This window comes from Dreissena polymorpha, chromosome 3, assembly GCF_020536995.1.
Source record: "Dreissena polymorpha isolate Duluth1 chromosome 3, UMN_Dpol_1.0, whole genome shotgun sequence".
Taxonomy (NCBI): domain Eukaryota; kingdom Metazoa; phylum Mollusca; class Bivalvia; order Myida; family Dreissenidae; genus Dreissena; species Dreissena polymorpha.
In genome coordinates, this window is record NC_068357.1 from 6,899,769 (window position 1) to 6,923,435 (window position 23,667).

At 34.0% G+C, this 23,667-nt stretch overlaps 2 protein-coding genes across 12 annotated transcripts in view; both read right to left on the reverse strand.

Moving 5' to 3' along the window:
• Window positions 1-9,224, reverse strand: part of LOC127872851 (E3 ubiquitin-protein ligase TRIM71-like) — a 53,279-nt gene extending 44,055 nt beyond the window's left edge. For 6 of the 10 annotated variants that reach the window (XR_008045813.1, XM_052416267.1, XM_052416270.1 and 3 more), the window contains exons 1-2: window positions 8,660-9,223; window positions 2,525-3,537 (exon numbers count right to left, since the gene is read on the reverse strand). Coding sequence is in view for 9 of the 10 variants with exons in the window: in XM_052416267.1 (XP_052272227.1) it covers window positions 2,525-3,537; window positions 8,660-8,973 (1,327 nt within the window). In the remaining variant the exon portion in view is untranslated. Of the gene's footprint in view, window positions 1-2,524; window positions 3,538-8,659 lie in introns of all 10 variants that reach the window. The other 4 variants (XM_052416275.1, XM_052416273.1, XM_052416271.1 and 1 more) reach the window with 4 other exon arrangements.
• A 9,596-nt stretch (window positions 9,225-18,820) lies between these two features.
• Window positions 18,821-23,667, reverse strand: part of LOC127872850 (DNA replication licensing factor mcm5-like) — a 36,487-nt gene continuing 31,640 nt past the window's right edge. Inside the window, exons 15-16 of one of the 2 annotated variants that reach the window (XR_008045812.1) lie at window positions 20,271-22,717; window positions 18,821-19,970 (exon numbers count right to left, since the gene is read on the reverse strand). Coding sequence is in view for 1 of the 2 variants with exons in the window: in XM_052416264.1 (XP_052272224.1) it covers window positions 22,616-22,717 (102 nt within the window). In the remaining variant the exon portion in view is untranslated. Of the gene's footprint in view, window positions 22,718-23,667 lie in introns of both variants that reach the window. The other variant, XM_052416264.1, reaches the window with a different exon arrangement.

Genomic DNA, 23,667 nt, shown 5'->3' on the forward strand with positions numbered 1-23,667 from the left:
TTCATTTTGTACACGTCACGGTAAAATAAAGTGTGTACATACTTTGGTGAGATTAAGGATGTAAATACCATCGTTAGATTCCGACAGTTTATAACATGATGAGATTCTTTTTGTTCAAACCATGACGACATTCAGACAGTGTATAACATGGTAAGATTTAGACAGTACAAACAGTTGTGAGAGTCCGACAGTACATACCGTAATGAGATAGAGACAGTACATATCGTGGTGAAATTCAGACAGTACATACCTTGGTGAGATTCAGAAAGTACATACCGTGGTGGGATTCAGTCAGTAAATACCGTGGTGAGGTTCAGAAGTGAATACCATGGTGAGATTTACAAAGCACATACCGTGGTGAGATTCAGACAGTACATAACGTGGTGAGATTCAGTCAGTACATACCATGTTGGGATTCAGACAGTACATACCATGGTGAGATTCAGTCAATACATACCGTGGTGAGATTTAGACAGGACATACCGTGGTGTGATTCAGACAGCACATTCCATGGTGAGATTCAGAAAGTACATAACGTGGTGAGATTCGGTCAGTACATACCGTTGTGAGATTCAGACAGTACATACCATGGTGAGATTTAACCAGTACATCCCATGGTGAGTTTCAGACAGTATATAACGTGGTGAGATTCAGACAGTACAAACCATGGTGAGATTCAGACTGTGCACACTGTGGTGAGATTCAGACTGTACATACTGTGGTGAGATTCAGTCAGTACATACCGTGGTGCGATTCCGACAGTACATACCGTGGTGAGATTCCGACAGTACATACCGTGGTGGCATTCAGTTAGTACATACTGTGGTGACATTCAAACTGTACATACCGTGGTGACATTTAGACTGTACATACCGTGGTGACATTCAGACTGTACATACCATGGTTACATTCAGACTGTACATACCTAGGTGACATTCAGACTGTACATACCATGGTGACATTCAGACTGTACATACCGTGGTGATATTCAGACTGTACATACCGTGGTGACATTCAGTCAGTACATACTGTGGTGACATTCAGACTGTACATACCGTTGTGATATTCAGGCTGTACATACCATGGTGACATTCAGACTGTACATACCGTGGTGACATTCAGTCGGTACATACCGTGGTGACATTCAGACTGTACATACCATGGTGACATTCAGACTGTACATACTATGGCGACATTCAGCCAGTACATACTGTGATGATATTCAGACTGTACATACCGTGGTGACATTTAGTCTGTACATACCATAGTGACAGTCAGTCAGTACATACCGTGTTGACGTTCAGACTGTACATACCATGGTGACATTCAGACCGTACATACCGTGGCGACATTCAGACTGTACATACCGTGGTTACATTTCGACCGTACATACCGTGGTGCGATTTGGTCAGAGAAAATCATGGTGAGATTTAGAGAGTACATGACCATGGTGTAATTCAGTTATATTATACCGCGTTTAGAAACAATCCGTTTACACTATGGTTCTTGCAAAACATGTATGCCCCCAAACGTGTAGCAAAGCTGTTTTTCTGAATAAATAGGCTTTAAGTCAACATCTTTAAGAATATAAAGAATATATCATAATAAATAAAATCAATTTAAAAAAGGCAAAAGAGACAGGAATTGTTTCAGAATTAGGCTGACATCATGAAATAAAAAAATATTGCCTTAAATATTGTGTAGGTTTCCAAAGTTTATTGTTGCCGCAAAATCAAATCTGAAGACACTTAGTAAATTTTAATTTATTGGACGTGAACTTTTTGTGAACATCAAAATTTATCAAAGATAATGTATATCCTGCATGATAACTTGATTAAACGCAACAAGTGCATACAGTAACATAAAATCCAATCATTAGAGATAAAGTGTCCACTGTTGCGATGGTGTTAAGACACAACTAAAACAATCTTTTTATGTTTTATGGCTATTTAAGCCAATGTGATTTTGACCTTACATCTGCTGACCTCTAAAGTGATAGGCGTTTACATTACCTACTTGGCAAACAGCCGTCAAATTTGGATAATTGTAGATCTAAGCGGTCTCGGGATATCGTTCGGAAATCAAATGGACTATGGACCAATTGTCCTTCTAACCAACTAACGTGCAGTTGCATAGTAATGTACCCCGCTTTTTTGTAATAACAACATCAAGAAAATAAACTAATTGAGTTGATAATCATCCTTGTTTTATGTATATCATATTGAATACGTTCGATATTATCGTGCTGAAATTCATGTATTATTTTGATTTTTGATTCTGTATATCAATGCGACACAATTTTGTTATTTTTTTAAATGAAAGTTAACTTAAGTGATTAAAGTATGATACGAACTGTATCCCTCTGAACATATATTTTGAATTGATAATCAGGGATAAACAATTGCTACATGTAGATGTGTATTAGTCTATAGAAGGTTTATATATTTATAAATATACGCTACCTTTATAAAGTATTGGTTTTATTAACTTTATTTCAGGTTTTTATTATAAATATCGAACATACCAGAGTAAGTATATGAAGTGTCTTGATAGATCTTCTTCACCAGCTGACCGTCCATTGTGTACTTATATAAGGCAGTGAATGATGAAATAAACAGATGCTCTTTATAACGAGAAATACCATTACAGTGATGTGGAAACTTAAGTACTCTTTGTTTAACTATCTGCCTGTTGTTGACCTTGAGAAACTGGACAGTTTTGGTGTTACGCCAGGATGAAACTGTAACAGCGACCTCAGTAGGACTGATACTACACATGTCCCAAAGCAAAGTAGGCATGTCAAGGTGAGCGACAACTTTGTACATAGCATCAATCAACTTCACCCTCTTGTTCTTTCGGTCAGCGATTAGAATGTCTCCACCAGGTAGCTCACATATGCCTCTGATGTCCCATTGAGATGTGTCAGATGCTATTCGAATATTGTAAAGTGATTTAGTCGTAAACTCGAGTATCCTGTGTTTGCTCTTTTCCGGCTGAATTTCAGCGCATTCAATATTTCCAAGAGATGAGAAACCTGATAGTGTTCCATAAATACTCGGGTTGCTATTGAACGTAACGACAGAGCCCCTGTGAACAATCAATGTCTTTAACAGATTCTCAGCTTGTGAAACCATTTCCAATGCTTTCTGGTACGCTATAAATGACAGATCCTTTGGATCCTTTTTAACTTTATTAATTGCATCGCTTATTTTCTTGAAACCGTCCGTAGCCTTAAAACACTTCTTCTCATTTGATTGTAAAGAATGTTTCAATTTTTGCAACATGTTATCTAACGAATGCACTGTTTTTCTCTCTAATTCATCTAGTATGTCGTTTATTTTCTGACGAAGCCCTTTTATTTCTTCAGAAGCTTTCTCATACGAATCCTGAAGTTCCTTCAGAAATTCCTGTGTATCATCAATTGCAGTTTCAAGCTTTTGCTGGGCATCGTTGATACTTGCAGAAATTTGATGAAAGTCCCCCGCATCATAAACAGCTTGTGTTTTTTCTGTTATCAGCACCAGCTTGACACAGGGCCTGTAATACAATACGTATTCGTTAAAGGATGAATTTGCGGCTATACTATACGTTGCAAAAACGTCGGTCACTGATAGAACAGCGTGTTACTGATTGGGTATATTAAATATAATTGTTCACAGACTGTCTACCTTTTTAAAACTTTGATTTAATGTATTGAGTAAATGCTACCAATAGAGTTAATATTTGAAACAAATAAAATAAGCATTACAAAATATTTGAATTGACATTGTTGCCTTCACTGGATTGAACTCAGAAATTGTTATAGCAGAGTCTTGTGCGCGTATACTTCCGTCACACCGGACTTGCGTTCTAACTGCGTAATAATGGCGCCTAATGACTCGGTAGGATCGCCAAAGACGCTGTGGGGTCCTCGTGAAAACTAGAAGACGGCGTTCAAACGCAAAGAACCATAAGGTGGTGAAAATACGGCGACCTGTTTGGACATGCTTTACGGCGTTCTTGCTAGATCGCCATGAGGACAGCATAAACACAGCAGTAACGCGATAGAAACGTGAACTTGCATGGGACGTATAACAGTCATACTAGAGTCGCCATGGAAACGCAGAAGTTGTTCGTAGACACATTGATACTCTTCTGCGTTCGTATTTTGTATGTTTTACTCGTATTATAATAATAATTATTATTATTATTATAACACTGTAGTGCAAACTTTAAGACAGAAGAGTTTCACAGGCTTCGAAATTTCCATGAGCCTTATTTCCTAAAAGCATATTCTTATCGTTTTTGGATACTGTATGAGTTTTTGAAAAATGTCAAGCCAAATAGATTTGCTAATTTTGGGACATTAAGAATGTTATGCGGACGCGGCTGATAATCGGTGTTCTTGCTACCACCGTCGGGCGGTTTGCAAAAGCTTATATGTTTTATCGTAATAAGGACTCATTTCCGTTGAGACAGGTTCATTAACATTATACTTTTTTTTCCAAAATATCGATGAAAAACGTTACAAACGCTTTATTAATTTACTGATTTCCATGAAAGATTATATTTAAATGAGTCGATATTTGAATATTTTACTAAGTCCTGGTTGTTATTTCGCTTTTTTAAATATACGTTTAACATTATTTTGTGCAATATATACCATTTTTGTGAAAATTATTATTTTGCTAGACTACGAATACACCCCTTAAATACCTTAAATACGTAATTTACCTGTGTGTTACTTCATTGAACGAAATGTGCAAAAGATACGTGTTTATATAGTGCAACCGACTGTATAGATTTGAACACAAGTAAACATAGATGTCCCATATTAATCTGGCGCTGACCATTATGCATGAAGTATATTAAAGTACCGCAACAGCATCACATGGAAGCTATTATAACCGATTCAAGCGTAAATCATTCAACAGACTGTTATGAACTCATTACACTCGTGCTAGACGTGCACTAACATTGCAAGCGTATAATTTATGCTAATAAAGTTTAAGAGTTCCGAGTCAATATTGTTGAGCTATGCCACGGTTTGGAGTGATGTTATTATTATTTTACAATACAAATTGAGAGTGATGTAAAACGTTTTCTGCAAAAAACTATGTACTAAGAATGTTCTGAAATGTTCTGTTTCATAATTTGTAAATGTCTGTCAATGCTCCAGCTAGGTCTAAATGGAAGGGCGCGCGCGCCGCCATGCCCTTCCCTTTTCGAGGCCCCGCCCTGCCCGGTTTTTAGACACATTATACTTTATAAATCTCTTATTACATTTTAATTAACGTATTCCTAATTGTAGACATATTATTTGCATGGTTTTAAATAATAATGGAAATAATATATTCTACAATTATTAATAACTTACAAATTAATATGCAACAGGTAGCATTCCAGATACGACCGCTCGCTCGAAAGTGCCGTTTTGTAAAATACTGCAAGTCGAAAGTGCTCTTTTGAGAAAATAGCCCCCACTCCACCCCCTGCCGTTTTGATATACTAGCTACATAATGTGTATGCCTCCTTCAAAGATGCATGGTATATTGCTTTGCACCTGTGCGTCGGTCGGTCGCTAGGTCGGTTGGTCGCTAGGTCGGTATCTCGGTACGAAGACCTTTTGTTTTCGCGCTGTTTATAGATGTCGCATTTACAACAAGAAATATCTTTAAAAAAGATATACGGCGTAAATAGTTTAATGAATGAGATCAAGTATAGCGAATGTCTTTTTCTGTGCAGTTCTTAGCTGCATCACACGCAGTACGGGATGTTACGGGGAGTTTTCGCGGCTTATTTTACATTATAACATATTGCTGGTCATAAACCTATAGATACAAAACAGAAAACCAAAAGAAGAATGGAAGTGAAATTTAAACATGTGAGTCAACCGGCCACACGAGAAGTATCCGTATTTATAGGCGCGTTCTTCGAACAAACCTGTTTTAGTGGTTTGTCGGGCATTGCTATTTGATTCGATTATTAACAGTATCAATTATCATCGTGCTAATGCTTAAAGTGATATTATGGGCATTTTGCACTGTTGAATTGAGCTGAAAAGAATTAACAGGTCAAAATAGTTAGTTAAAATGTGGTTACTGATTAATTATCTGCAACTCACCTTGCTACCAGTTGTTTATAAAAATATATTTTATATTCGATATTCTTACGTGACCCACCCAGTCCTGTAAGCTGAAATGATCCGTAAAACAATTTCATGTCTTTGTGTCGTATGAACAAATCTGCACTAAAACTAAATTTAGGTTCAACTCGTAAACGCATGATCAGTTGTCAAACGAAAGTACGGTTGATATTCAAATGCATTATTTTTCTCTTTCTGGTATATTGTTTTAGTATGATGATGCTGCATTAATTAATATCAGTATATATGAAGTAGAAACATCAAAAATAATCAACGGTTGCGATAGACACCTATAAACTGTTACATGCTCATAATATCACTTTAGTACATTAGGCAATATGGACGAATAATTATTGTTAAATTTATCAACAATAATATTTATCATTGTATTGTTGAAAACACATTAAGAATCTATTATTTACATACCATAATTATATTGCTGAATATCTTCATTTAACATATTTCTGGTCTAAAGAAAATTCCAGGTCACCTAGTTCACGGATAGCGTCTTTATTATATAACGATTATTTTACTGGCCGCCAACTCCGGTGATGACCTGTATATAAACTCTGAATGTCCGCGAATTGACCCGATATACCTCGCGGGTTGAAATGCAATGCTTTAAAGTGAGGCCTCGCTTCCATTGCTCTTTATACTTTTACATGTTAACATGTTGACAGGAATAAGGAAGTAAGTACTAAATATGAGAACATAGCCTTTTAAGTATAAACGCTCTTGCGCTGGTAATACTCTGAAAATAAAAGGTGTACGCACAAACTGTATTGATGTCGAGAATTCAGTGTAAAACTGTTCTATCTATTAAGCCTTTTCATTCGAGATAAAATTGTTTCATACAGTAAAACAGTGTTACAAAGACGCGGATATGTTTCCAATGTTCTGGTGGTATACTCAAATCAGCCAATGGAATAAATGAAGTGTATTCATTCGTACCTAGCCGCGGGAAATTTTATTGGAATTTTATTGGACACTTACAAAGGTCAGGCTAAGGTGAAAAGCTGGCTTATGCAGCTTACGCCGAAAAATGTACCTATAACCATGTACATCGGTTAAATGGTTTCTTGAAATAGAAGAAAGATGACTATCGATTTGTAGTCAATAGGTCAAAGATCAAGGTCAGTTCAAGGGCTCGTCACAGTAAATGGAAAAACGACGACAGCTTTTGATTTTAGGGTTACTCGGTCAAAGGTTAGGACCACATTGTCATGTACCAGGAAATTGGTTTTGGCACCATTTTGTCAGAACGCTTAAACCTACGACTATGCAAATTAATAAAATGGCTGAAAAAAGACGCATTTTGATTTTAGGTAACCAAGTCAAAGTCAATGTATTTTCATTATATCAAGAGAGCGCTTTGAACTATGATCATCTTAACAGGTTTGCTATTGTGATTTTGAGGTCAATAGGTAAAAAAACAAGGTCGCAAGGGATTGTTACAGCAAATTCGTTTCTGCTTACAGTCGTTTGAAAGCTTTGACTTACGATCATTAAAACTGGTGTATAAGTAAGTTTTGACGAAGGCTGGCCCCTTATGATTTACAAATCAAGAGGTTTTATGTCGAAGTCTCATAGACGACTTGGCAGACAGTCGGGGTAGGGTCATACATGGTTTACAAATATCTCTTGCTTATTAAATCGAGTTATGAATTCGTGTAGTTGCGACCAAAATAAGTTGAAATGGTCAGGATAGATTAACAATGATAGTTAACAATTAGAGATATCTACTTTGTCTTAGCATAGATACCGTTATAGAGTAGTGCAAACTTGACGAAGGGAGATACAAATATTTGGGCTTGTACTTACAGGTAAGTGAAATTTGTCTTATTTTCTCTTGTAAAAAATATCCATTGTTTAATTATATATTTGATTCTCTTATCATCAGTTTTGATTTTTTACGAATCTAGAATGTTGCTGTTTGGTATTTGGCGTAATAACCCACCAAAATTGCATTGTAAAGCAACCAGAACGGTGACACAATAATATGATGTGCTCTTTGTTTAATAAAAATAGAAGTATAGATTATCTTAATCACATTGAAAAAATAAAATCTTTAAATACGGTTGTTTCTTTTAAATCTTTTTTTAGCATACAAATACCAAAACTCTATTGGTTTGTATTATATATTTACGACAGATGATTTCATTATATTTCGACATTATAACTGCATAACGTGTGAACGTGTTAATTACAAATTTTGATAATCTGATGACTGCTATTATCAACTTACCCATATGTGTGTATGCATTTAGACATGTAATTAAACAGTTAATGTAAATCGATTTCAAAGTATCTTTATTGAACATGAGTTTCCAATTTCGACATCATTTAAAAAGTTGAACATACACATACGATACGTGCGACAATGCAACTCGATATTTAAATAAGTTTTTCTATATCTTCGATATTGATGATAAAGTTCTAATCATGGTTAAGTGATTTTATTTTACAGGAATGATCTGGTCTTACAAAATGTTTTAACCATTTAAGTGCATGTTATAAAGAAATTATATAGCCTACCTGTGTTCATGGAAGAGACACAAGGCGCAACATAATTTGCCGTGATCTTCACAAAACATCTCTATCAGACGATCAGAATGATGTTGACAAAATTGCAAATCATCAAATGATTTTGTTGTAGCAGGCCATTTATCAATCTCTCCTTTCTCATAAGCGATGTGCAACGAATAAAACATTTTGTGGAGCCCTTCACAGTCTTCACAAAGGCCTTTTGAACACTTCTGACAGTAAAACATGGCTTCCTTGTTGACATTTTTCTCTTCACACACATTGCAGCAAAAGTCATATAATAAATCTGATCCTTTCTCCGCCATTGTCACACAATCAACAAATGTAAAACGAAACTAGAAATGTAAATATTGTGTTTAATATTTCAAGAATATATGACTCCGTTCATTTACAGATTCTAAGAGCTGTAAGAAATTCACGAGTGTAAAAAAATATATCACACATTCCAATTGCCTAATCTCTAAAAACAGTATTTGAAACAACTTGACTCGATTTATGCTCAATATATTGAACAATCGATATCAGGTTACTGAATGTCATTATTTAGAACGGTATAACATCGGCACATCTCGATTATTTTGACGCTTTATGACAAAGGTCGCAATCGGCAATCCTCGGACAATTCCGCCATAAGGGCGATCGTCTCTCGGGTGTATTTGGTGGAAGAATATTTCTAACGCCTCTAGGCGGAAGATATTACACCGAAAATATAGTTCGGGTTACACACCACTATATTTGCACTAAATTAAACGATAATATAGAAATATAAGGACCAATATCTCTGAGGAGTAATATAATAGAATATTTATTTATGTTATTGTTTAAAATTAGCTTTCATTGCATACAAAATATTCAAATGTTAATAAAATATAAAGAAGGCCAATAAGTTGTTTATTAAAGTGAAAATAACAACATTATTCAAACTTAAAAGAACCAGTATTTCTTAAATTATATTCATTGCAACATTGCTGATGTTCGGCAGGGCGACAAACTTTGAGATTTAATCAATATGTTTATGTTCTATACCATAAACAATTGTACAATACTGTACAGTGGTTCAGAGAAAACTCTTTGGTGTAATATAAGAAATAGTAAACTCCACGTTGGTCCAAATGGCATTATAGTGACCAGCCAGGCAGCCACAAACTGTATATGGACCATAGCCATATGGCGCTCAGTGGGGTTTACAATAACCAGTTTTGCGACACCTGAAAGGTTTCATGGAATGGAATGAGTGGGGAGCTAGATTAAATATGAAAAACGATTCTTTCTGTACATTTGATGATGGCAACCATACAGTACTTCTAGCAGATATTCTTTATATTTTAGCCTAGGCATTTTAATTCCAGATGTTGTTATCCCCGCCAGGCAACTAGCTTTTTAAAGCCTTAAAGAATCCAGTGCCATTAAAATTAGGGACAGTGTAACAATATTAAGTTTAGTAATATTCATATATTAAGGCATAACTTTGCCCTTGGAAATGAACTCAATTCAGAATGGCCTCTCAAAATAAGACATACTGTATTAAAAATGATAAAACACAGCAGTGGTTGTTAACATTTATATTATTTATCTTTTAAGAAAATTTAAAATACATATCACAGACATGCCCATGGTTTTGGGTCGGTACTCTTAATTGAGCTGGGAAACAAAAACCCTAAATATGGTCGACAGTGCAGGCAACAATTGTAAAAAGATAGTTTCCATCCCTGACTGCCATTACTTACATGAAGTAATTTAACTGTAATATGTCTGGCAACACAGTCACACTGTTCTTAATATTGATTTATTAATTTATTCGTGCATATGTATATATATGTCATACAAGTACAGATCATACAATACATTCAATTTACAACATTAAACAAATGGAAAACAATTATCACAGGTTTTGGATCACAATGCATTGATAGATAACATTTTTAATATCACAGTCAAAGTTAATCAGTTAAATTCAGTTACAAGTATCTAGTCAGTGGCAGAGATCTGAAATAACAAGTACCCGGTAGTTACAAAATGTTGAAATCAAGACATGATATATATATATATATATATATATATATATATATATATATATATATATATATATATATATATATATATATATATATATATATATATACCACAGGATGTCTCATGAAAGTTATGCAACTTATTTCTAATGGGGTCCTATAGATGGGTGGCAAATGTACAAAAATGGTGGCATTAAAGTGATATTATGGGCCTTTTTCACTGTTGAATTGAGCTCAAAAGACTTAACAGGTCAAAAGAGTAAGTTAAAATGTGGTTACTGACCAATTATCTGCAACTCATCTTGCTACCAGTTGTTTATAAAAATATATTTTATATTCAATATTTTACGTGACTCACCCAGTCCTGTAAGCCGAAATGATCCGTAAAACAAAAGTGTGTCTTTGTGTCGTATAAACGAATCTGCACTAAACCTAAATTTAGGCTCACATTGTACATGTTTGATCAGTTGTCCAACGAAAGTACAGTTGATTTTCAAATGCATTATTTTCTCTTTCCGGGATATTGTTTTAGTATGTTGATGCTGCATTAACAAATATAAGTGTATATGAAGTGAAAACATCAAAAATAAACAACGATTGCGATAGACACCTATAAACTGTTAGATGCCCATAATATCACTTTAGTACGCATAAAAATATAATTCATTTAAACTTGAGACTATAGTCTTGAGATCAAATAGTAATTAGCATATATTATAGAGAGCACTGGTTATACTACTATCTTGTGATCACATTTAAATGTACGTACAAATACTGTATTGATGACTAATTTAAACAATAGTCATATATATATATATAACAAACCAATCACATACAACATTAATTTAAACTATAAGACTGCTCGTAAAATATAAAATCAGCATGTTCTTTCAATTTCATATTGTCTGTGAGAGCAGTTTTCAATTTCTTTTTAAATTCATATTTTTTCTTAAAGATTTTAACATCAGCAGGTAGACAGGTCCAGTGTTTGATCGCTTTATTATAATAAAAAGTAGTGCTGGTAAAACCATTCACTTGAGGTAAATAAAATTTACCTTTACTATGTCTACTGTTATGAATATGTATATCAGACACTTAACTAAAATTATTACATTTCTTATTAACACTTTTACGTGTTGATTGCTTAACTCTTTTTGAACATTTAACCAACCAATACTACTAAAATCTTTAACTTTCAAAGATGTTCTAGGGTCATATCCATGAATAAATTTAACAACTTTATTCTGTTCTGTAATCTATTTTTAACTGTGTACTAATACCATTGTACCATGAAGAGCTAGCATAGTCAAAATGGCAATGAACCAATTAATTACATAACAATTTTCTTAATTCCATATGGTTTTGTCTATAGAAGAATCTTATTCTTGAGTTCACCTTAATAATAATATTATTAACAATAGATGTAGCAGAAAGATCAGTGTCCAATATTGAACAAAGGTATTTAACAGATGATTGAGAAACAATAGTGTGATCTTTACAATTTACATTAGAGTTATGAAGTTTAGATAATTTCCTTTTGGAACCAAACACTATACATTTAGTTTTTTTTCAAGGTGAGTTTGTTATCCACTAACCATTTACTGCAATTTTCAAGTTCTTTACACAAAACACTACTGATGATACTAGGATCTTTGTGAGAATAAAGGATGGCACCGTCATCAGCATAAAGAATAATTTTACATAAATAAAATAATCAAAAATCACTAATATCCTATATCAGTGTTAAGACATTATGAAATGGATATGGGTGTGACAAGTAACAATAACCCTACACATTTACATCACAGAACATCTGAGATCTACAATTACTGCATATAATATATATGCTGAAAGTTAATATAAAGAGGGCAATACAAAAGAATGTACAAAAGTGGTAATAAAGACAAACAACCCAGTTTACAATGTTTAGATCTATGCAGTTGTTGACAATAAGGGAACAATTACCATTCTTAACTTTGAATTTTGCAAGTGTAAATACATGTATGTAAATCAGAACACAAGACTTTGTTTCCCAATCACTTTGAGCTATATAAGTGCCCAATGTTTACAGTCAGTGAATTTGTAAAAGTAAAACCATAATGAACCTGGTGATGGAAAGGTAATGGATCAGCCCTGTTTTAGCCTTAAGTGTAAATTGGTTATTCCAATACTAGGGAGACACCAATACCGGTAACACTCATAAACCAAATAAGAATACAGTTTTTTTTATGTCCCCGGCTTTGTAACTGTCCGTCGGTCTGTCTGTCTGAAAACTTTAACATTTCCCATAACTTTTGCAATATTGAAGATAGCAACTTGATATTTGGCATGCATGTGAACCTCATGGAGCTGCACATTTTGAGTGCTGAAAGGTCAAGGTCATCCTTAAAGGTCAAATATACGGCTTCAAAGCAGCTCAATAGGGTGCATTATGATTCTGACAAACACATCTCTTGTTTTTAAATGAAAAACCACAGACATAATTGGAATTTGCCTCATATTAGGCATTGTGTATACATTTTAAAACTAAATTTTACACACTATGAAACAACTATTTTAAAAAGGCACCAACAAATGCTCCTCCATCCTCTTTGCACGCTAAACAAAGAATCATTTTTTTATAAGAATATTTCAAAATGGGCAAAAGTCAGGGGCAATACTGTCAAAATGCCCTTTAATAACTCTGGTGACATGCGGCTGTAGTATATTTTTTCTGTAAATTTACAGCGAAACACATAATGTCACCATCATAATTGTATAGCTTAGAATTCATTTTATACTACATGTATATAAATATGTTATGAGGTCTTATTTATACAAACGAACCTGGATGTTTATGAAAAACACCATCTCCCTGTAAAGAGAGAAGGCATTTGTTCACCAGTAACATTATGTTCAGTAAATAGCAAGCAACATGAAAAATTCTATCCCCAGTCATCGTGTTTTTTAAGAGTTCAACTTTGCTTGAGTAATAATGCATCAATGTTGATTCCAAACAAAAAGAGTAATCATTTATGCCTTAACTGTTCTGCTGTGAGAAGCAAGGACGTCAAACACAAGCTTTACAACATTATTTAGTCATTTATAGTATTAGTTACTTAACAATCTAAAATGCATGTCCATTCTAAGTTTGCTGTCATATTCTTCCCTCAAATTATACATGTTTCTTGCATAATTGAATGTTAATGTCCATGGATCACAATGTAGCCTCTTTTCCTGTATATTCGGCCACTTAAAGAGTGAAATTGACTTTTTCTACTGAATGAAAAGATTTTCAGCACAAGTGAGACATTTAATTAAACATTTGATATCGAGTGGTAAAGTCGGTAGACATTTTACTCCATAACTCCATGACTCTAGGGTCGGTGGTTCGAGCCCTGTGGAGGTTAACGTTTTTTCTTCCTTTTTTAATTTGTATTCTTATTTTTTACTGGAGATATATAGTTCAAATGTTTAAATTTATCAATATAAAGCATTTTAAGCAGTTAATGACAAGTTTTAATGCCAAAATCTGTTGGACAGACCCTTTAAGATCGTTACATCAACTGTGTTAATGTTATTGGAAACTGTCTTATTTTATTAAACAAATCATAACTACAACTCACTTTGTATTGTTTAAGATATAAAATAAAATATCTTAAATATTGCAATAAATTAAACTATGAAAGCATTTATATTACATTTTATCGTTTATCTTGTTATTCATGGAAATAATATATCATGTTTATTTTTGTTTTCTTCATAAACTGTTGTCACGTATTAAATGTCATATTATAAGAATAAATGGTTATTTGAATAATATAAAATTATTTGTGAAAGGCGTTGTATTCTCCCTTAAATTTGCACCATATTATACATTATACAAAACAATCTAAACAATGTAATTTGCGGTCTTTTCTTATCAAATACCTAGTTAAATGTTCCTAAAGGATAAAGAGTTTTCATATTTTTTATTTTATTATCGGGATGATTATCATAAAATTATCATTAAACACTAAACCGAAATCGGTGTAAATTAAAATCTAATATTTACACTCATCACTTCACCCGATTGTTGACGGATTTGCACTCTTGAAATATTATTATATATTCTCATAGCAAATGCATGAGTTTACACTATTATGTAGGCCTAGCAATCTTCTTCTTTGTATAAACCGGTGCCTTTCCGATTGTTGATTGTATTTAAGCCGAAATACACTGTATATGCAACTCGATACATATCTATTAAAAGAAAAATTTGAAACGTGACATATCTATAGATCGTTTGTTGAATTGCAAATACATATTTGTTAAAAGCTGTACATTTTTAGAGAGAATTGTGAATTATGTTTTTCATCTTTTTTTTTCGTTTACTATAAACACTTGTATAAAGTATAATGTGAATACACAGTATAATGTGCAAATGATTGAAAGGTAACAGTTGATACCAGTCTTTCTTCATTCATGTAAGTAGGTCGAGTTTTGTCAAAATGCTTAAATATGATTTCGTTGAAAATCTGCTCTCTACACTTATCTTTTCAATTGTGGTTCAATAATTCACATATGTTTACATATACGGTGATAAAAGCTTTAAAGGCTCTATAAAGGTGACAAATACAATTATTATGCATATAAACTTGCATAATTTTTACCGGATTTCAGTTAATAATAAATGCTAATAATACAGTTGAGGTGCAACGTTGCCAAGAAGTATTGAAGATATACCCGTTTCGTAATTGGAAGAAATGTTTACAACTTTGCAACTAACGTGATGTGTAGCCCCAAAGCGGTGACGTATGCTAAAAATAGCCAAAAGAATATTCACTTTTAATTCTATTTAAAACAACTTTTTACCAGCAAAAAGTAACTTATTAGATCACTACAAACGTTTTGACCATTATTAGAAGAGAATACTTTGTGAGTAATACCGGAAAACATTGAAAATCAACGATATATTTTTGGTGACCTGAGTCACTTTCACTTTCCCGAGTAAACAGCGATGTAAATAAACTGATTGTTTGTAAACACGATTGACTTGGAGGACACTGTATTTTGAGCTCAAAACAAGTTGTTTTGCTCATATTTTTATGGTCACCGCCGCAGACCTGTTTACCCTACCGATTGCTTCTCAGTAGTATGGAGGGCATCTCTCAGTAGTTTGGGGCTGTTGACAGTAGTTTTAAACTTTTCAATCATTTTGAGCATTAAAACACCATGACTGGGTCACATATCAGTCTAACGGTGGTACATAAAGCATTAGATGAATTTACTTGCTAATAATAAAATCTGTTAGGTGATTTTTTTTTGCTTGGATGTTTTACAGCCTGTGCCATTTGGATTGGGAAAATTAGCGCGATAAACCATGAAATTGGAAAAAATAGCGCGATAAACCATGAACTTTGTAGACATTAAGCATTATACATATGATTAAAAGTAACAAAATTAAAATTGTTTTTACGTGCATGTTTGACAGCATTTTATATTATAAAGTGCTGCTTCAATGTCATTTTACAATGAAGACAATATTTAGTTAATATCCATCCACATGCATATTAAACTTGCAATTATGTATAGATTCTTAAATACACCATTTGATCATAAGCTCTTTAAGAGTAGCTATTAATTTAATTCAGTATTTTTTAAAATTAAATATCATAAGGGGAAAACATAAACAAATATTGACAAACATCCTTTAGTGTTCTTGTTGTGTTAATGATGTATTACATGGAGTTAGAATAATATATTTTATTTGTTTACCTTTCAATATCTTGCACTTGACAACCTCAGTTCAATGCTATTTCATTCAACTGTACAGCGTTACAAACATAACAAGGGCTGTTTGTAAAACATGCGTGCCCCCCATATGGGCTGTAAGTTGTAGTGACAGCCATTTTGTAAATATGTTTTTTGTCACTGTGACCTTGACCTTTGACCTAGTGACCTGAAAATCAATAGGGGTCATCTGCGAGTCATGATCAATGTACCTATGAAGTTTCATGATCCTAGCCATAAGCTTTCCTGAGTTATCATCAGGAAACCATTTTACTATTTCGGGTCACTGTGACCTTGACCTTTGACCTAGTGACCTGAAAATCAATAGGGGTCATCTGCCAGTCATGATCAATGTACCTATCAAGTTTCATGATCCTAGGCATAAGCGTTCTTGAGTTATCATCCGGAAACATTTTACTATTTCGGGTCACCGTGACCTTGACCTTTGACCTAGTGACCTGAAAATCAATAGGGGTCATCTGCTAGTCATGATCAATCTACCTATCAAGTTTCATGATCCTAGGCATAAGGGTTCTTGAATTATCATCCGGAAACCATTTTACTATTTCGGGTCACCGTGACCTTGACCTTTGACCTAGTGACCTGAAAATCAATAGGGGTCATGGTCATCTGCTAGTCATGATCAATCTACCTATGAAGTTTCATGATCCTAGGCATAAGCGTTCTTGAATTATCATCCGGAAACCATTTTACTATTTCGGGTCACAGTGACCTTGACCTTTGACCTCAAAATCAATAGGGGTCATCTGTGAGTCATGATGAATGTACCTATGAAGTTTCATGATCCTATGCCTAAGTGTTCTTGAGTTATCGTCTGACAACCACCTGGTGGACGGACAGACCGACAGGAGCAAAGCAATATACCCCCTCTTCTTCGAAGGGGGGCATAATAAAGCAGAATATGCATATGAATCTCATTAAACACATATCCACTAACATACAAATCAAATCATGTTTGTCTCTTTCCATTTTCGAACGATACTCATCTTATTATAATAAATGCTCTAACTTTGTGAGTAGACTAAAATCAAATTTTCCAACACTCGTTTCCGTGACGCACATTCACTGTGCAGATTTCTGATAAATATTTGTGTTTTTTAATCTCAAACGTAGTATGTTGCGTTAATTGACACACACATTACATTATTCCCTTATGATATTATCCGTTGTTAATTTGAATGGTATTCATTATTTTCGCCGTTAATCGCAATTTCTCATCTGCTTTCCGCCATCTTGGACGTGTGTAAAAAAAGGGGTGCTCAATCCCGATACATCGACTATCGTCGGTATTCTCCGCAATAGAAAGAGAGATGTGTTAACTGGATAGCAACGTAAAATCGACTATCGTATATATTCGGCTTAATTTTGAAAAACCAATACGCAAGTCAGTTCGGTGACGACTCGACAAGCTCGATCAGCACTCGTTCCCCGGGAGGCTTGAATTTCAACGTTTTTTACTACGCAAGCGCCAAAATGATTATGATTGATAAATTACCCGTTAAGACCGAAAATAAGCGAAAGTACGATTAAAATCTGAAATTTGACCATTTTAATCGATGCATCCGTAGTTTTTCAGTACAAATCCGTAGTGCGTGGTTTAGCCAAATAATCCGTAGTACCTACGGCGAATCCGTAGAAGTAAACAGGTAATGTCCAATAGCAAATACATAATCTTTTGATAACCTTTATATATAAAATACGGAAAAAATATTTAAAAATCGGTAAATAATTACGGCTCTTCACCTTTATAGAGCCTTTAATATACGGTGTTATTACACTAGTTATATAACTGTGAAAATACGTCATTTTTTGACGAAATGACGTGATTGTTCCAACGAATTTCTTCAGTTAAACTCTTGTTCAATGTGAATAAACGGTGAAAAGTGCATACAATAAAAATAAAATTTGTTGGTCATGTTATAAGATTCGTGGTCATTTTGTATTGAATTTATTAAACTCGTCATCTAAATAAATCTTAATTTAGATAACTCGTTTAATAAATTCAATACAAAACGACCACTCATGCAAGATCCTATATTTATAATATCCATAATCCATTACAATGGATTAACACACGAGTTCAATACAGGTTTCTGTACAAACATTTTTGTCGGAAAATATATTGCGAGAAGACGTACGTTGTTACGCTTTAGTCACTGTTTTATATTTACTTTAGTCACTGCTTTATATTTACAGTACAACACTTTAAAGTGATTTGCACTATTTTGCCACTGCTGTATATCTAGATGAGACTATCGTTGAGGTAAATGCCAAACTCGACCAAAAATAAGCACTTTTTAATGGCCGTAAGTTCAATCACTTTCAACACGTCCTTTTTCGATTTACTAGTACATTAAAACAGACACTGTTCATGATTTATGTTTTTTAATATTTAAGGTCAATATATCTTACATCTGCAATTCAGACGGCATGTTTAAAAGGTATGACCTATGATGTCTGGGCAATGCAATTATTGGTTTATTTTGTCAAATTACTAATATTTAATTCAATGAACACGTAAATATCGGACATTTTGAACACAGTTGCGATAACGATAAAGGTCATGCATGCATGTTTAAATTGATAACAAAACGGAAAACGGAAAAGAATATAAAAATGCAGTTCAAAATAAACAATAGATAAATGCAAAAAAAATATTGGAACACATTAGAATGATCAAAATTGAACACATTTTTGTTTGCTATACAGCAACCAATTGAACACAATTGTCTATACAGTAAATGATTGAACACACTTTTCTGTACAGTTGAACACAAGATGTGGTATCAATGCCTTCCCTCCCATATATCTGGACTAAACATATTAAATACAGAAACTTTGTACAACAGTTAACACATGAACTTGAAAATCTCTCACCAGACATTGGGCAACGCACAATCTAGAGAGCAGTCCAGCAAATTATTGGCTGTTTACCATCAACTATAAATCCCCTTAAGCCAGTGGTATTCTTTACTAGACAGGAAACAATATTTCAATAAGATGTAACTAGAACAATGGAACCCATGTAATAAAAGTAAATTGTGACAAGAACTTAACAAGAGTTCCGCGGTCGGAGATGACCGCATTGAAGCCGGATTTTTGATTTAAATGACAGGAAAGTACCTTTCGTGTTTTTGTCAATGCAATACTTAAATTACTGAAATATTGTTCAAAGGTCAAAATGAAATGTAAGTACTTTTCAAGGCATGAGCAAACCTTGTGTTATGTTTTGAATGCATGCATATACATGAACAACAATAACATTTAAGGTCACAAATATGAACTTGAATTGACAATTAGGAAAGTTTGATCTCAATTTTTTTATTAGCAAATTAGTAACATATTGTTTGAAGTTTCCATCAATTTCATTATCAAATGTAAGAAAATAAACTTTATGTCAAGTTTGAAGACTCTAGGTACAAGCATACCAAAGTTATAACATGGAATAAGAACTTTAACATTTTTACCTACCAAAGTTATAAGAACTTTAACATTTTTACATTCAAGGTCACAGTGACCTTGACCTTAGAATGAATGACCTTGAAATGACCAGTGGTCATCTAAGTGTGCTTGCAAACCTTCATGTCAAGTTTGAAGACTCTATGTCCAAGCATACCAAAGTTATAACAATTTTAACATTTTAACATTTAAGGTCACAGTGACCTTGACCTTCAAATGAATGACATTGAAATGACCAGTGGTCATCTTCTAGTACTGGCCAATCTTTATTTCAAGTTTGAAGACTCTAGGTACAAGCATACCAAAGTTATAACATGAAATAAGAACTTTAACATTTTTACATTCAATGTCACAGTGACCTTGACCTTCAAATGAATGACCTTGAAATGTCCAGTGGTTACTTACTAGTTCTGGCCAACCTTCATGTCAAGTTTCAAGACTCTAGGTCCAAGCATACCAAAGTTATAACAACTTTAACATTTTTACATTCAAGGTCACAGTGACCTTGACCTTCAAATGAATGACCTTGAAATGTCCAGTGGTTACTTACTAGTTCTGGCCAACCTTCATGTCAAGTTTCAAGACTCTAAGTCCAAGCATACCAAAGTTATAACAACTTTAACATTTTTATATTGAAGGTCACAGTGACCTTGACCTTCAAATGAATGACCTTGAAATGACCAGTGGTCATCTGTTAATCCTGGCCAACCTTCATGTCAAGTTTGAAGACTCTAGGTCCAAGCATACCAAAGTTATACCATGAAATAAGAACTTTAACATTTTTACATTCAAGGTCACAGTGACCTTGACCTTCAAATGAATGACCTTGAAATGACCAGTGGTTACTAACTAGTTATGGCCAACCTTCATGTCAAGTTTCAAGACACTAGGTCCAAGCATACCAAAGTTATAACAACTTTAACATTTTTTATATTGAAGGTCACAGTGACCTTGACCTTCAAATGAATGACCTTGAAATGACCAGTGGTCATCTGTTAATCCTGGCCAACCTTCATGTCAAGTTTGAAGACTCTAGGTCCAAGCATACCAAAGTTATACCATGAAATAAGAACTTTAACATTTTCGAGCACGCCGCCACCCCGCCCGCCCGACAACATCAATCTATAAGCCGAGATTTTTTCGAAAAAAATCCGGCTAATAAAATTGCATAATTCAAGAATAGAAATGTGTTTTTCAAACAAATATTGACTCCATACTTCGCGTTTTTGAAATAAAGCAACTGCTTTGCAAACAAACATGCAAGATTGCGTGCCTAGTGCACAAAGTCCATTTGTTTGATGGATTTTATACCGTTTGTATCATTATTTAAGAAGTACATGTGTCACGATGGTCAGTTTGCCGACTCACACTTGCCTGGGATACCTCATGGACCTATAATGATGCCAGTATAGCTCAGTAACTGACAACTGCCTAACCAGTATAGCTCAGTAACTGACAAGTGCCTCACCTCAGAGGTAGGGGGAGAATTATTGTATAAAGAATTTCATGACCCACCTCCAAACAAGTGTTCTAAGGATTGGTAGTCAAGCATTAAAGAACTGAGCTTGCCGGCCAGGTAAAGAATTTCAAGTCCAGTGATGACATGTACATAATATACAAAACAAAACAGTACAAACAAAAAAATACAAAATTCAGATCAGTTTCAAAAACAGAAAATATACATTGACTGAACAACTCTAAATGCAGGTTGAAATTATAATTAAGCAAACAAACTTGATGCAGTGGTTTACAAACTTCTCGCAGCAGTTACTTCCTTTATAGGATAGCCATAGCTGCTGTTAGAGCATTTAAGGTAGTATGCACCTGATGAAATTCTATGTTATGTAGAAAAATCAACCTTTATAAAGGTTAGAGATTTTAACAACAGTTATGCATAGATCATAATTTTAGAGACGTTACACATATTTTACTGACAAAAAATTGTCATGAAATAAAAATCAAATAATGTTGACATTTTATTGATAACTTTTGCAATAAAAACTATTCTAGTACAAAAGTAGTGACAATTCAGTCACTGAAATATGTATAAAAATTTCCCACTACAGAAATAGCCTTTCTACCATTTTGCTAGTTCTTGAATGCTTCGAGGTTTTATGAGAAAATTGCATTGCAAGTCTTTTGTGGATAAATTTAACAAAAACTGGATAAACATAAACACAATCCCAGTTCTGCGCAGAGAATCCTTGCGCATTACTAAACATACGTCGTTCATTACCAATTAAGGAAAGCGATGAATAAACTTCAAATACATATTAAATTTACCTGAATGGCAGCCTACAGACGTTATCCCTTGCATTCAAGCTAACAAACACGATGATGGTTTAACACACTATTCTTGCTGACATTTTCATTTTGAAAAATGTAAATATTCGACATTGTAATCGACTTAGGTTACTGCAACCTAACCAATAGCGACACTTTTAGTCGGCAACATTATGACAGTTTTCAGTACAGACTGGGGGGACATAAAAATGAGCCTTAAATCACCAAGTATTTTCTTACATAACATTCTGGGTAATCTTAAATCCATAAGAAAATATTAACAATTGTATTACACATTTGTATGAATATACAATTTCAGCACTTTAACACCAACAAAATTCATTCATGACAAAATACTAGTATGTCCATCATGAGAATTAAGCAGTACATTTGCAGTACAACTACAGCCCTGTACATGTGATTATTTCATCCTGTACAACATTTTTCTCTGCATTCTGTGCTGCAGCTCTCCCCGTCTCAGCATAAAGTGGATCACTTTCTGTATGGCTCGCTCAGGGTATTTCTGATGACACATAACAAACTTATTTCAACAGTTTGTTTAAGCTGCTAAACAAATTGCTGCTGCCTTTGTGTTTTACTTAGTTTCATAAATGCTCAACTAAGACAGCTGTTTGATCAAGTATTGGAACAAAATGACTATCAAGACATTCTATCTTAACCCATTTATACCTAGTGGACTCTCCCATCCTAAATTGGATCAATTTATTTCCAAAATTAGGGAAGTTTGTTGCATTGTGGTCTAGATAATAAAATTATATACTGATAAATATATGTTTTGTTTCTTTATTTGGGACTCCTGTTTGTTGGAATAAAAACATATAAACGTTTCGTCTTAAAGTGTCGCTTTTAGTGGATATTTTAATCTCTTAATTTCTGTCACGAAATATGATTTAACTAATGCATTTTGTTACTTAACAATCTTAAACTTATGAAAGTTATTTATTTTTATATTTAGAATATTTCTCAAAGAAATTCCTTTAAAAGCAAACAGCGCAGACCCTGATGAGACGCCGCATTATGCAGCATCTCATCTGGGTCTACGCTGTTTCCCCAAGGCCTTTTTTCTAGACGCTAGGCATAAATGGGTTAAACATACAATGAAGTAGAATACTAAGGAGACACAACATACACCTACTGCAAATCACACTGCCATGGATGACAGATATCTGGTGGAGTAGCATAATTTAAACAAGATGTGTTTGTGAAACACCATGTCCCCCCCATATATTTTACCTTTGACTTTCAAGGATGACCTTGACCTTTCACCACTCAAAAATGTGCAGCTCCATGAGATAAACATGCATGCCAAATATGCAGTTGTCATCTTCAATATTGCAAAAGTTATGGCGAATGTTATAGTTCTATGATTTTGACCCAAATATTTGACCTTTGACCTTGAAGGATGACATAAGCCTTGACCTTTCACCACTCAAAATGTTCAGCTCCATGAGA